This window comes from Argentina silus (assembly GCF_951799395.1).
Source record: "Argentina silus genome assembly, chromosome: 3".
NCBI classification, from domain to species: Eukaryota; Metazoa; Chordata; class Actinopteri; order Argentiniformes; family Argentinidae; genus Argentina; species Argentina silus.
In genome coordinates, this window is record NC_139657.1 from 1,161,758 (window position 1) to 1,174,257 (window position 12,500).

Consider the following 12,500-nt stretch of genomic DNA (forward strand, 5'->3'; position numbering starts at 1 on the left):
TCCCAATTTCAACGGAATTTCAACGGCTCCTTTGGCATCGAGGTGAAGCGGTCAACAGCAACAGTGTGAGAAGCCAGAGGTTTGGGCTCTCTGTATGTCAACAACACAGAGGTCAGTGTCCACAGGAGGAGTTCCAGGCGAGGCTGGTGGAAGTAGAAATCGGAGGATGGGCTCGTTGTAATACATGGAATGGAATGAGGAATGGCATCAAACATGTGATTGATAAAGGTACCATTCCTCATTCCGTTCCCGGCATCACAATGAGCTCCGGTCCTCCGATTTCTACCTCTGCCAGCCTCCCCTGAGGGGTTCTCTGGTCTATGGTGGACTCCCCCATAGCCATGACATAGAGTGAGTCAGGAGAAGACACACTCACATTGTTCCACTCCTGGGAAACAGGTTCTACCTACAGCCAGAAAGGGTTCCTCAGCTTGTCCCTGTAGAGTAGAACCCGCTGTCCTGCCATGTAGAATCCTTTGACGTCAAAGGGTTCTACATGGAACCAGAAATGATTCTTCTTCTCTATAGGGACATGCTGAAGAACTCCTTCTGGTTCCAGGGGTGGAACCTTGTCTTTCTAAGAGTTCTAGAAGCAGAACATGTCAGATGACTGATGCAGCAGCTCAATACAGGAACAAGCAACAGTACAGAGGAGCAGAACACAAGAGACACTTTAGGACAGAGAGCTGCTTCACATGCTTAACAGAGAGAAAGAGAAAGAGAGGGAGGGAGGGAAGGAGAGGGGAGGAGAGAGAGGGGGGGGGGAGGGGGGGCAGAGAGAGAGGGGGGGAGAGAGAGAGAGGGGAAGAGGGACAGATAGAGAGAGCAAGCAGAAAAATCTCACATATACACTAGACAGAAGACTACAAGGCAGTATATGTACAACTACATTGTAACCCAAACACTCCTGAGGGAATCATCTAACACTTTAACACATATAGTCAATTACACAGCGCGTATTACACATAGTTTATTACACATTATATTCACAAATACTTTACTTCAGTCAAGCACTTTGATGGGAACACATGAAAGGGAGAAATGACATGAGGGCACTTCAGGGTTGTCATTAGAGAATAGTCATAATAGTCATCAGGAGCTTTTCACGACGGAGCTGCAACATACAATAGTCACTCACCAAGAGAACTGATGACACAGAAAACTCAAAACAGTCATAAACAATTATAGGTCTTTGAACATAATATTTAAAACACAAGTGAAAAAATACAATATATAAATACAAAAAAATCAATTGATATATATATATATAGACAAAAGCTTCTTATAACATTACAGAAAACGGATTATTGATTTGCATTAAAAACCTGCCAGCATACTTCAATCCCAATATTGAGAAATTGCACAGCACAATAATCATCAATCCGGCATTACAACATTCCGTATATTTCTAAAACTTTAACACTCAAAGATGTTGAGAATGACTTATCTTGCCTCAGTCTCTCAGAAGCTGGACACGCTCACATCAATGTGTAACATTTAGCCCCATTGATCAATGAACTGAAGTCACTAGACTGCCCCCTGGTGGACGTATACGAGTAATGCAAGCAAGACATCAATGTCGTAAACCACACAACACACCACGCTCCATGTGCACAAGTCTGTTCACCATACTAGTAACGATGGACATGCATGCAGACAGCACAGGCACCTCTGAACAGGGTCACAGGGAACATAGAGGACTACAGGCCCTGTGTCCCAATCACCCCTGAAAGTGTACAATTGTTCTTTACTACCTAGCATGGGTTTAGGTGTATACTTGTCCACTACCTAGCATGGGTTTAGGTGTGTACTTGTTTACTACCTAGCATGGGTTTAGGTGTATACTTGTCCACTACCTAGCATGGGTTTAGGTGTATACTTGTTCACTACCTAGCATGGGTTTAGGTGTATACTTGTTCACTACCTAGCATGGGTTTAGGTGTGTACTTGTCCACTACCTAGCATGGATTTAAAGTACGAGTGTAGAGGCCCCATGCTTACACCAATCCTACGCTGAGCAGTAGCATAGTAGCATAAGTAGACACACTGCAGGGAAACGGATGGAGAACTGGGACACAGTTGAATGGACCACCGCACGAAGCCATGCAGAAGCCTCTGACTCTAACACACAGCACTAGTACTGTCACGAGTGAAACGAACGACGAACGATGAAACAATGATGAAACCAACGAAGCGGACAGGCCACGAAAATCACCGAACACACAGATCACAGGGAACATCATTCACAAGCACCGGGGTCATGACCTTCTCAGAAATGTGCTGGGACTCGTTGTTTGACAGTAAATGACTTGTTTGATTACGATCAGTCGGATAGTTAGTACAGTATATTGTTAACAAGACACTGCAGTAGCTAGCATATTGCTACCAGTAGCTAGTATATTGCTACCAATATTGCTAACAGTAGTTAGAATATTGCTACCAATATTGCTACCAGTAGCTAGCATATGGCTACCTATTGAGACTTGCATCGGTAGATACAGTAAGGAAAGTTCCATTCTGGTTCATCACAACAAAGGCACTTTGGACAGAGGAGGATGTTGACGTATGTAATTGCTCCTACAGGTCATACGAAGGTCACTGTTACAAAACAATAGAAATAATACTAATTGCATGGCGTGTGTGTGCAGAGAGGGGGGGCTGGAGAGCCTCGCTTGGAGCACACGGAAGACTCGGGGAGGGGGGGGGGGGCGGGGGGGCTGTGGTATATGTCGCTTTGGATAAAGGCGCTGGATAAATGGCATTTATGATATAATTTATGATTATGATATCATCTTTAGGCTATGTCCATAGCAGGGGAGGCTGGTGGAGGTAGAAATCAGAGGACGGGCTCATTGTAACGCATGGAACGGAATGAGGAACGGTATCAAACGCACGCATTACAATGAGCCCGTCCTTCGATTCCTACCTCCACCAGCCTCCCCTGCTGTCAGTAAATACAGTGTGTTCATAGTTATGGTTGAACACAGTGATCTGAAGACAGGTGAGAAAGGGACACACAGCTTGGACATGGCGTAAGAGAATGTGACCATGTGACCTGTCTGTGACAGTGCAGAGGAGAGAAGAGGAGGTGGGCTGTCTGGTGAAGCTGAAATATCTGACTAGCTGCTAGCTGGCTAACACAATACTGGTTGATCAGGCAGTTTGTGTTAGCATGTTATTATTGCTTTACAGCTTCAGGTTATAGAGAGACTTTACCGTGGATTTAGTGTACTGGGCAGGAGGTGGTCAGCTGTAGTGGGCCCTAATGGGACAGGCTAGTCAGGGGGAAGGGAGTAGGAGATAGGCTGAGTGGGGTACGGGGGGGGGGGGGTTGATTTTTTGATGATTTCCGTTGAATGTTGTTGCTGGTCGTCATTGTAGTTGATGTCTGTGGTTCTTCCCCAGTCACTCCGCTGCCATCTGCTCGATGTGGTCACTCAACAGCTTGTACTGCTCTGAGACGGGGACAGACAGACAGTCAGACACACACACACACACACACACACACACACACACACACACACACACACACACACACACACACACACACACACACACACACACACACACACACACACACACACACACACACACACACACACACACACACACACACACAAAACAGAACCAAGTAACCCAGTCTCCACTCTCCGCTCATGGGATTGAATAGTAATACATTCATATGGTTCATATTGTGACGCGGTACCTTCGTTCAGGTTCCCGATGACAGCCTGCTTCTTCAGGAAGTCATTGCAGAGTTTCTTACTGAGACCAAAGGCCAGCATGTTGTGGGTAAACGTCCTGAAAGTATGGAGAGAGAGATAGAGGGAGAGAAGGAGAGAGAGAGAGAGAGAAAGAGATAGGGAGAGATGGGGGGAGAAGGAGAGATAGAGGGAGAGAGAGAGAGAGGGCGGGAGAGAAGGAGAGAGAGGAAGAGAGAAAAAGGGAGAGAGAGAGGGAGAGAGGGGGGGAAGGAGAGAGAGAGGGAGAAGAAGAGAGAGAGGGAGACAGATATAAGAATAGAAGGAGATAGAGAGATATGTCAGTTGATAGGCCCTAGTATGTCCCCATGGTCATCCCACTGTAAGACCATGCAACATGCTCCTCTCCATCTCAGATATGATATCTGTCACTTCTCCTCACTCACCCCAGCTGCCCAAAGGTGATGTTCTCATCCATTTTGGAGCTGTCGTCTTTCTCTTCCTGGGTCATGTGACACCACTTCTCCCTGGAGCAGGAAGACGAGAACAGGTCAGAGGTCAACTCTCTCACAACATCAAAACCACCAAATCCGACTAAAATCATTCTGGAATGGGATGAAAATAGCCAGGAAAAAAAAAAAACTAAACGCAAAGGAGATTTGTCAAGAGGGGTCAACACGTAAAGCAGACGGCACAGACCACCAAAGATTTACCTGCTCTCTCAACAAATAAACAACATTTGTCACCTTAGTACAGAGCAACATGGAGAACATGTTAGTTGGAAAGCATAGGCAGCCAGTAGAACCATTCACAGCATGGACGGTGTTATGGAAGAGCTGAGGGGAACAGAAGATCTGACCAGCGCCATGACGACACGACACCTTTACACTCACAGTCATGCTGCACGTACCAAACACACAGGAAGGGTTCTAGAAACGACCAACCAACCAGAATCTTTACGCGTCATATGTTGGATGGCAATGATAAACATAACCGTGGAGGGCTGGTGGAGGTAGAAATCAGAGGACGGGCTCACACGTGTTTTGATACCATTCCTCATTCCATGCACATTACAATAAGCCCGTCCTCCGATTTCTACCTCCACCAGCCTCCACTCATGGAGACGACATCGTAGATCGAATCTCCTCCCTCCTGTGTCGGGATCTGACACCCTGAGGTCATCGTGGCGTTGACGGAGGGGCAAAGGGACCCTGGGCCAGGAAGTAGCCATGACGGCTGGAATGCGGTGGTGCATGTATGGAAACTGGACAGGAAAACAGAACATGCAACTGGAAGCAGGGCATGTTCCACATGCAGCAGGCCATGCAGCGGATGAGCTGAGGAGAGGAACCTGGAGACGGCTCCGACTGGGAGGCCTGGTCCCAGATCTGGACGGACTTTAGGGATTGGTCAGGGGCCCAGGGCTGCCAACCAGGGGAGGCTGGTGGAGGTAGAAATCAGTAGGACGGGGCTCACTGGAATGCGTGGAATGGAATGAGGAACGGTATCAAACAACATTCCTCATTCCATTCCACGCATCACAATGAGCCTGTCCTCCGATTTCTACTTCCACCGGCCTCCCCCCTGGTGTCAACTATACAACCACGTAGACTCCTCAACAGGAAACACATAACATGCAACAGCATGCATGGAATCTGGAAGAACACGACAGTTGATCCATTTTCGGTCTAATCCACTGTTTTGAACCAATACTTTGATACAAACGCAGAGGGAAATGTATTGTTTGCCACCAAAACAACTAATCAAATACAACCATCCTACCATCTAACAAGGAGATGAGATAATGGTACAGATACCCATGCAGATATCACAGGACATACAAGTAAGCACATGTTTTTTTTTTTTTACAGAAACTGCTACAACAACTCCAACGGCTGAACCTACAGATCTGAACCTGCAACATAAGGAGCTGGCCCTGTCCTGCTCTGCTGAACCTACAGATCTGAACCTGCAACATAAGGAGCTGGCCCTGTCCTGCTCTGCTGAACCTACAGATCTGAACCTGCAACATAAGGAGCTGGCCCTGTCCTGCTCTGCTGAACCTACAGATCTGAACCTGCAACATAAGGAGCTGGCCCTGTCCTGCTCTGCTGAACCTACAGATCTGAACCTGCAACATAAGGAGCTGGCCCTGTCCTGCTCTGCTGAACCTACAGATCTGAACCTGCAACATAAGGAGCTGGCCCTGTCCTGCTCTGCTGAACCTACAGATCTGAACCTGCAACATAAGGAGCTGGCCCTGTCCTGCTCTGCTGAACCTACAGATCTGAACCTGCAACATAAGGAGCTGGCCCTGTCCTGCTCTGCTGAACCTACAGATCTGAACCTGCAACATAAGGAGCTGGCCCTGTCCTGCTCTGCTGAACCTACAGATCTGAACCTGCAACATAAGGAGCTGGCCCTGTCCTGCTCTGCTTGTGTTCATTGAAGCATAACATGTGGAGCATTATTCTAGATCTACACCCTGCTGTTGAAGCCCACGGCTAGTTCAAGACCTTCAGTGTCTCTAGCATCCATCTGTTTCTCTCTCTCTCTCTCTCTCTCTCTCTCTCTCTCTCTCTCTCTCTCTCTCTCTCTCTCTCTCTCTCTCTCTCTCTCTCTCTCTCTCTCTCTCTCTCTCTCTCTCTCTCTCTCTCTCTCTCTCTCTCTCTCTCTCTCTCTCTCTCTCTTTGTATAGCAGTGTTAAGGGCCAGCGGACGGACAGAAAGAAGGACAGACCTCTCGTCTTTCTCGTCCTCCTCCGTCCCCCTGCCCGGCAGCGAGGCACAAGGAGACAAAGGGTTAAAGACACATGCAGAAGGTAGAGAAGAAGAAGAGCTTGGAGGCAGGGGGAAGAGCTTGGAGGTAGGGGGAAGAGCTTAGAGGTAGAGAAGAGCTTGGAGGTAGGGGGAAGAGCTTGGAGGTAGAGAAGAAGAGCTTGGAGGTAGAGAAGAGCTTAGAGGTAGGGGGAAGAGCTTGGAGGTAGAGAAGAATAGCTTGGAGGTAGAGAAGAAGAGCTTGGAGGTAGGGGGAAGAGCTTGGATGTAGGGGGAAGAGCTTAGAGGTAAAGAAGAAGGGCTTGAAGGTAGGGGAAGAGCTTTGAGGTAAAGAAGAAGAGCTTGGAGGTAGGGGGAAGAGCTTGGATGTAGAGAAGAGCTTGGAGGTAGGGGGAAGTGCTTGGATGTAGGGGGAAGAGCTTAGAGGTAAATAAGAAGAGCTTGGAGGTAGGGAAAGAGCTTTGAGGTAAAGAAGAAGAGCTTGGAGGTAGGGGGAAGAGCTTGGATGTAGAGAAGAGCTTGGAGGTAGGGGGAAGAGCTTGGATGTAGAGAAGAGCTTGGAGACAACAGGAGAGCAACAGCAGCTTAGAGTCAACCACACAAGTACAGTAGCATTTCATTGGAGATTACTATTCTGTTGGAGCCCACACTGCATGCTCCTTACCTGCATATACACACAACAACAGACAGATACACACACACACACACACACACACACCTCATTTCACGCTCTGTTTTCACTACAAAGGCTGCAAAAAGAGATTTAACACACCAGTACACTTTATATACAGTAACAACATTGCATTCATTCTCCCGTTCACACTCATTCATCCCTCCATCCCTCCTTCCATTCTTCCCCCATTCACACACCTCCACCCCTCCATCCATTCTTCCCCCATTCACACTCATCCATCCCTCCATCTATCCCTCCCTTCACACTCATCCCTCACCTGGTGGTAGGAGACCTCTTCTTCCTCTCACAGTGGACCGCGTCAAAGAAGGCTGCGTTCCAGAACCTCAACGTGTGCCTGGCCGAGAGGAGGACAGAGGAGAGGAGGAGGACAGAGGAGAGGGGAGGACAGAGGAGAGGGGAGGACAGAGGAGAGGAGGACAGAGGAGAGGGGAGGAGAGGAGAGGGGAGGACAGAGGAGAGGAGAGGGGAGGACAGAGGAGAGGAGGACAGAGGAGAGGAGGACAGAGGAGAGGGGAGGACAGAGGAGAGGGGAGGGGAGGACAGAGGAGAGGGGAGGACAGAGGAGAGGAGGACAGAGGAGAGGAGGAGGACAGAGAACAAATCAAATCATGACCATACGAGAGAGGGCCACCTCAATTCAATCCACTTAAAGTTTAAACAAAGATGTTGTTGAACTGGATTGGAAACACAGACGGTCGTTGTTTACAAGACATTGAATATGGCCAAATAAACACTCTCTCAAAACAGTTATAGGCTTTTTTATTTTAATTATTTTTTTCCGATGGAGACCAGAGTCTCCTTTGCAGCAGGGCTTTGTTTACAAGAACAAAGGAAAGGGAAAAATAAATAAAATAAAAACAAACAAATAAAAAAAAAGAAGTATACAATACAGAACCAAGTTTCAAACAAACAAACAATATAACAGTTTACAGAACTCCTTATTTGAAAGCAAGGCATCCCTAACCACATGGACAAACTTTCCTAAACACCTCCCTCACAAAACCTTCAAGTGGCCTGGCGGCACCAGAGGGTGTAGTTCTACAGCGTCCTGTGGGTTATTCCGTGTCCGAGGAGCACAGTAGCTAAAAGCAGTTTTTCCTAATTCTGCAGAAACCCGTGGGACATTACAATTTTTTAAAAAGAAAAGAAAAGAAAATCATTCTTCTAGCATTGTGACTGCCAACGGCCCCTGGTCCGAGCATAGATTACTTTATCTTATGATGACTGATGGATAGATGATTCACTTACTTAAACAAATGTATTCGTTGTACGTTGCTTTGGATAAAGACGTCTGCTAAATGCCATAAATTTGGATAAAGGCGTCTGCTAAATGACATAAAAAATTAAGCAAGTGCTTAGAGCATGTCTGATCACCACTAGGTTGCCATGACAGCAATGATGTGAGGTAATGATAAGCCCTCCTCGAAGTCAAAGACTCCCGACCCGCAGACCGATACAACACACATGGGTGAGGAAACTATCCTAGAAATGAACCGCAGACCAGAGTGACACACTGAGTCTAGTGGTTTAAGAACTGAGGATCCGTGAGCATGAAAACTGATTCATGCTTTTATTTCAAGTAGACTTGACTCCTGTAATGCACTTTTTACTGGCCTCCCCAAGACGTCTACAGACAGGCTCCAACTAATACAAAACTCTGCTGCTAGGCTACTGACAAAAACTAAGAGGAGAGAGCATCTCACTCCAGTCTGAGAGGAGAGAGCATCTCACTCCAGTCTGAGAGGAGAGAGCATCTCACTCCAGTCTGAGAGGAGAGAGCATCTCACTCCAGTCTGAGAGGAGAGAGCATCTCACTCCAGTCTGAGAGGAGAGAGCATATCACTCCAGTCTGAACTGCTCTGAACGGATTCTACCTCATATATTTAAACATCTGTGGATATGTGAAGTGAAGAAAGACAGGACAGTGAGGAGGAGAGGGTATGTCAGCAGGGCGTGGGCCGGATCCTAACCCATGCCGACATGGGCATGTGTGTGCACTGTAGGCCACGGTGCTGGACCACCCCAGACCACACGACCACCTGCTGCATGTCTTACCAGATAGGCTGCTGTTTCAGGTGTGTGTACAGGTAAACCTTCTCCAACTTCTTCTCCTCAGGAGCCTCGGGCGACACTGGATCAGAGAGATAAAGAGAGAGAGAGAGAGAGAGAGATAAAGAGAAATAAAGAGAGAGAGAGAGAGAGAGAGATAAAGAGAAATAAAGAGAGAGAGATATAAAGAGAGAGAGATAAAGAGAGAGAGATATAAAGAGAGAGAGAGAGAGAGAGAGATAAAGAGAGAGAGATATAAAGAGAGGGAGAGAGAGAGAGAGAGAGAGATAAAGAGAAATAAAGAGTGAGAGAGAGAGAGAGAGATGAAGAGAAAGAGAGAGATGAAGAGAGGGATTGGGGTGAGTTTAACAAAGGCTCAGTCCACTGTTGGCTTTCAGGAAAGCTGTCCTCTGATCATGCAACTCAAACTCTACACAGCAGTGGTGGTGTTCTGTACTGTGTACCGCAGGGGAGGCTGGTGGAGGTAGAAATCAGAGGACGGGCTCATTGTAATGCATGGAATGGAATGGAATAGAATGAGTCATTCCTAATTCCGTTCCATGCATTACTGTATAATGAGCCTGTCCTCCGATCTCCGATTTCTACCTCCGCCAGCCTCCACAAGGGCACTGTGTAAGGCAGGTGCCCTGGTGGAACCTGGAGTTGTACCTGGTGATTTGGGCTTGGCCTCGACTGGACTCTCTGCCTCCCTGGACAGGGAATGGAGAAGGATGAAGGTTAGAGGGAGTGGGGGTGGTGGTGGTGGTTGTGGGGGGGGGGGGTACAGTTGGTATATAAAGTTGTATGAATTCTCAGATCTGTAGATCATGTCAGTGTTTTTCTTTGTTACTAGTTTTGTACTGACTGTTTTTTCTGTTACTGATTAGTTTTGTATTGACTGTTTTTTGTTACTGACTGTAACAAAAAAACACCATTGTGACTACACTAACATTGATCAAATTAACTACAAAAATGGCCGCTCAAAATCAATGCTGTCTTACTATGACATCACTGAGGCAAAAAGCATTGGCTGGAATCCCAGACTGTCGTGCTTAAGAACAATTCATCTTAAACCCCAAATTCATGAAGATCACACTGTCGACTGCAGAGAGAAACATGTCGCGACAGCAGAAAGAAGAAAGGTCAAAGGTCGGGCCTCTCACTCGTTCCTGCGCACGGCCGGACCCCTCAGCTTGCTCTCCAGCCCGCCGAAGAAGCCCTTGACGTCCGTCTTGGCGGAGGTGGTCTTCAGCAGCCTCTCGGCCGCGTCCTTCTTGCCCGTCAGCCAGGAGTTGGCCTTGTTCAGGTAGGAGTCCACGCCCGCGGGGGGGGCACCTCCGCGCTCCAGCAGCTCTGTAGGGGACAGCTGGGACTTACCTGGAACACAAGGGTGGATCATATACAATAGTATATTAATATACTGTAGCCCATTTAGCTGATGCTTTTATCCAAAGCGACTTACATTGCGGTGAGTGCATACATTTTCAGTATACACTCAACTAACACTTTATTAGGAACACTATACTAATACTGGGTAGGGCCTCCCTTTGTTAGGAACACTATACTAATACTGGGTAGGGCCTCCCTTTGTTAGGAACACTATACTAATACTGGGTAGGGCCTCCCTTTGTTCTCAAAACAGCCTCAATTCTTTGTGGCATTGATTCCACAAGATGTTGGAAACATTCCTTTGAGATTCTGGTCCATGATGACATGATTGCATCACACAATTCCTGCAGATTTTTCAGGTGCACTTTCATGCTACGAATCTCCTGTTCTACCACATCCCAAAGGTGTTCTATTGGATCCAGATCTGGTGACTGGGAAGGCCACTGAAGAACATTGAACTCATTGTCATGTTCATGAAACCAGTTTGAGACGACTTTAGCTTTGTGACATGGTGCATTATCATGCTGGAAGTAGCCATTAGAAGATGGGTAAATTGTGGCCATGAAGGGATGCACATGGTCAGCAACAATACTCAAATAGGCTGTGGCATTCAAGCGATGATTGATTGGTATTAACGGGCCCAAAGTGTGGCAAGAAAACATTCCCCACACCATTACACCACCTCCACCATGAGAAGGTGTACAGGTGTTCCTAATAAAGTGTTCAGTGAGTGTATATGGTCCCAGCGGGAATCAAACCCAAAACCTAAGCATTGTTAGCACCATGCTCTACCAACTGAGCCACAGAGGACCACCAGAACTCATGTTAACGTACGTCCATTGTGTTGGCACTGTGCTGTAAGGAGCTTAACCGGGGGGAGTTAACTGCAGGTAATTCAGGTAATTGTAAGTCAATTAAGACTTTACGTGGCGCTTACAGTGAGAACCTGGCAAGTGGCAGGTGCAGGCCGTGTAAAAGTACACCACAAGACAATCATTCTGATTCTGATTCTGATTCTGATTCTGATTCTGATTCTGATTCTGATTCGGCTCACTTAACCAAACGGCTGTATAGTGTAAACAGAGTTAACTGCCCGTCCACACGGACTGTAGAGATGAGGGGCTGTTGAGATGAGGGACTGTAGAGATGAGGGGCTGTAGAGATGAGGGGCTGTTGAGATGAGGGACTGTAGAGATGAGGGGCTGTAGAGATGAGGGGCTGTAGAGATGAGGGGCTGTAGAGATGAGGGACTGTAGAGATGAGGGACTGTAGAGATGAGGGGCTGTAGAGATGAGGGGCTGTAGAGATGAGGGACTGTAGAGATGAGGGGCTGTAGAGATGAGGGGCTGTAGAGATGAGGGGCTGTAGAGATGAGGGACTGTAGAGATGAGGGGCTGTAGAGATGAGAGGCTGTAGAGATGAGGGGCTGTAGAGATGAGGGGCTGTAGAGATGAGGGGCTGTAGAGATGAGGGGCTGTAGAGATGAGGGGCTGTAGAGATGAGGGACTGTTGAGATGAGGGACTGTAGAGATGAGGGGCTGTAGAGATGAGGGGCTGTAGAGATGAGGGACTGTAGAGATGAGGGGCTGTAGAGATGAGGGGCTGTAGAGATGAGGGACTGTAGAGATGAGGGACTGTAGAGATGAGGGGCTGTAGAGATAAGGGACTGTAGAGATGAGGGACTGTAGAGATGAGGGACTGTAGAGATGAGGGGCTGTAGAGATGAGGGACTGTAGAGATGAGGGGCTGTAGAGATGAGGGGCTGTAGAGATGAGGGGCTGTAGAGATGAGGGGCTGTAGAGATGAGGGGCTGTAGAGATGAGGGACTGTAGAGATGAGGGACTGTAGAGATGAGGGGCTGTAGAGATGAGGGGCTGTAGAGATGAGGGA

General features: G+C 47.6%; 1 protein-coding gene across 1 annotated transcript in view; it reads right to left on the reverse strand.

The window, feature by feature from the left end:
* Positions 1-2,845: 2,845 nt before the first annotated feature.
* kiaa0513 (KIAA0513) overlaps positions 2,846-12,500 on the reverse strand; it is a 19,707-nt gene continuing 10,052 nt past the window's right edge. The window contains exons 6-12 of the mRNA XM_083666967.1: positions 10,385-10,598; positions 9,891-9,931; positions 9,228-9,303; positions 7,429-7,506; positions 4,148-4,228; positions 3,707-3,801; positions 2,846-3,455 (exon numbers count right to left, since the gene is read on the reverse strand). Of these exons, the coding sequence (XP_083523093.1) occupies positions 3,406-3,455; positions 3,707-3,801; positions 4,148-4,228; positions 7,429-7,506; positions 9,228-9,303; positions 9,891-9,931; positions 10,385-10,598 (635 nt within the window). The 3' untranslated portion in view covers positions 2,846-3,405. The remainder of the gene's footprint in view (positions 3,456-3,706; positions 3,802-4,147; positions 4,229-7,428; positions 7,507-9,227; positions 9,304-9,890; positions 9,932-10,384; positions 10,599-12,500) is intronic.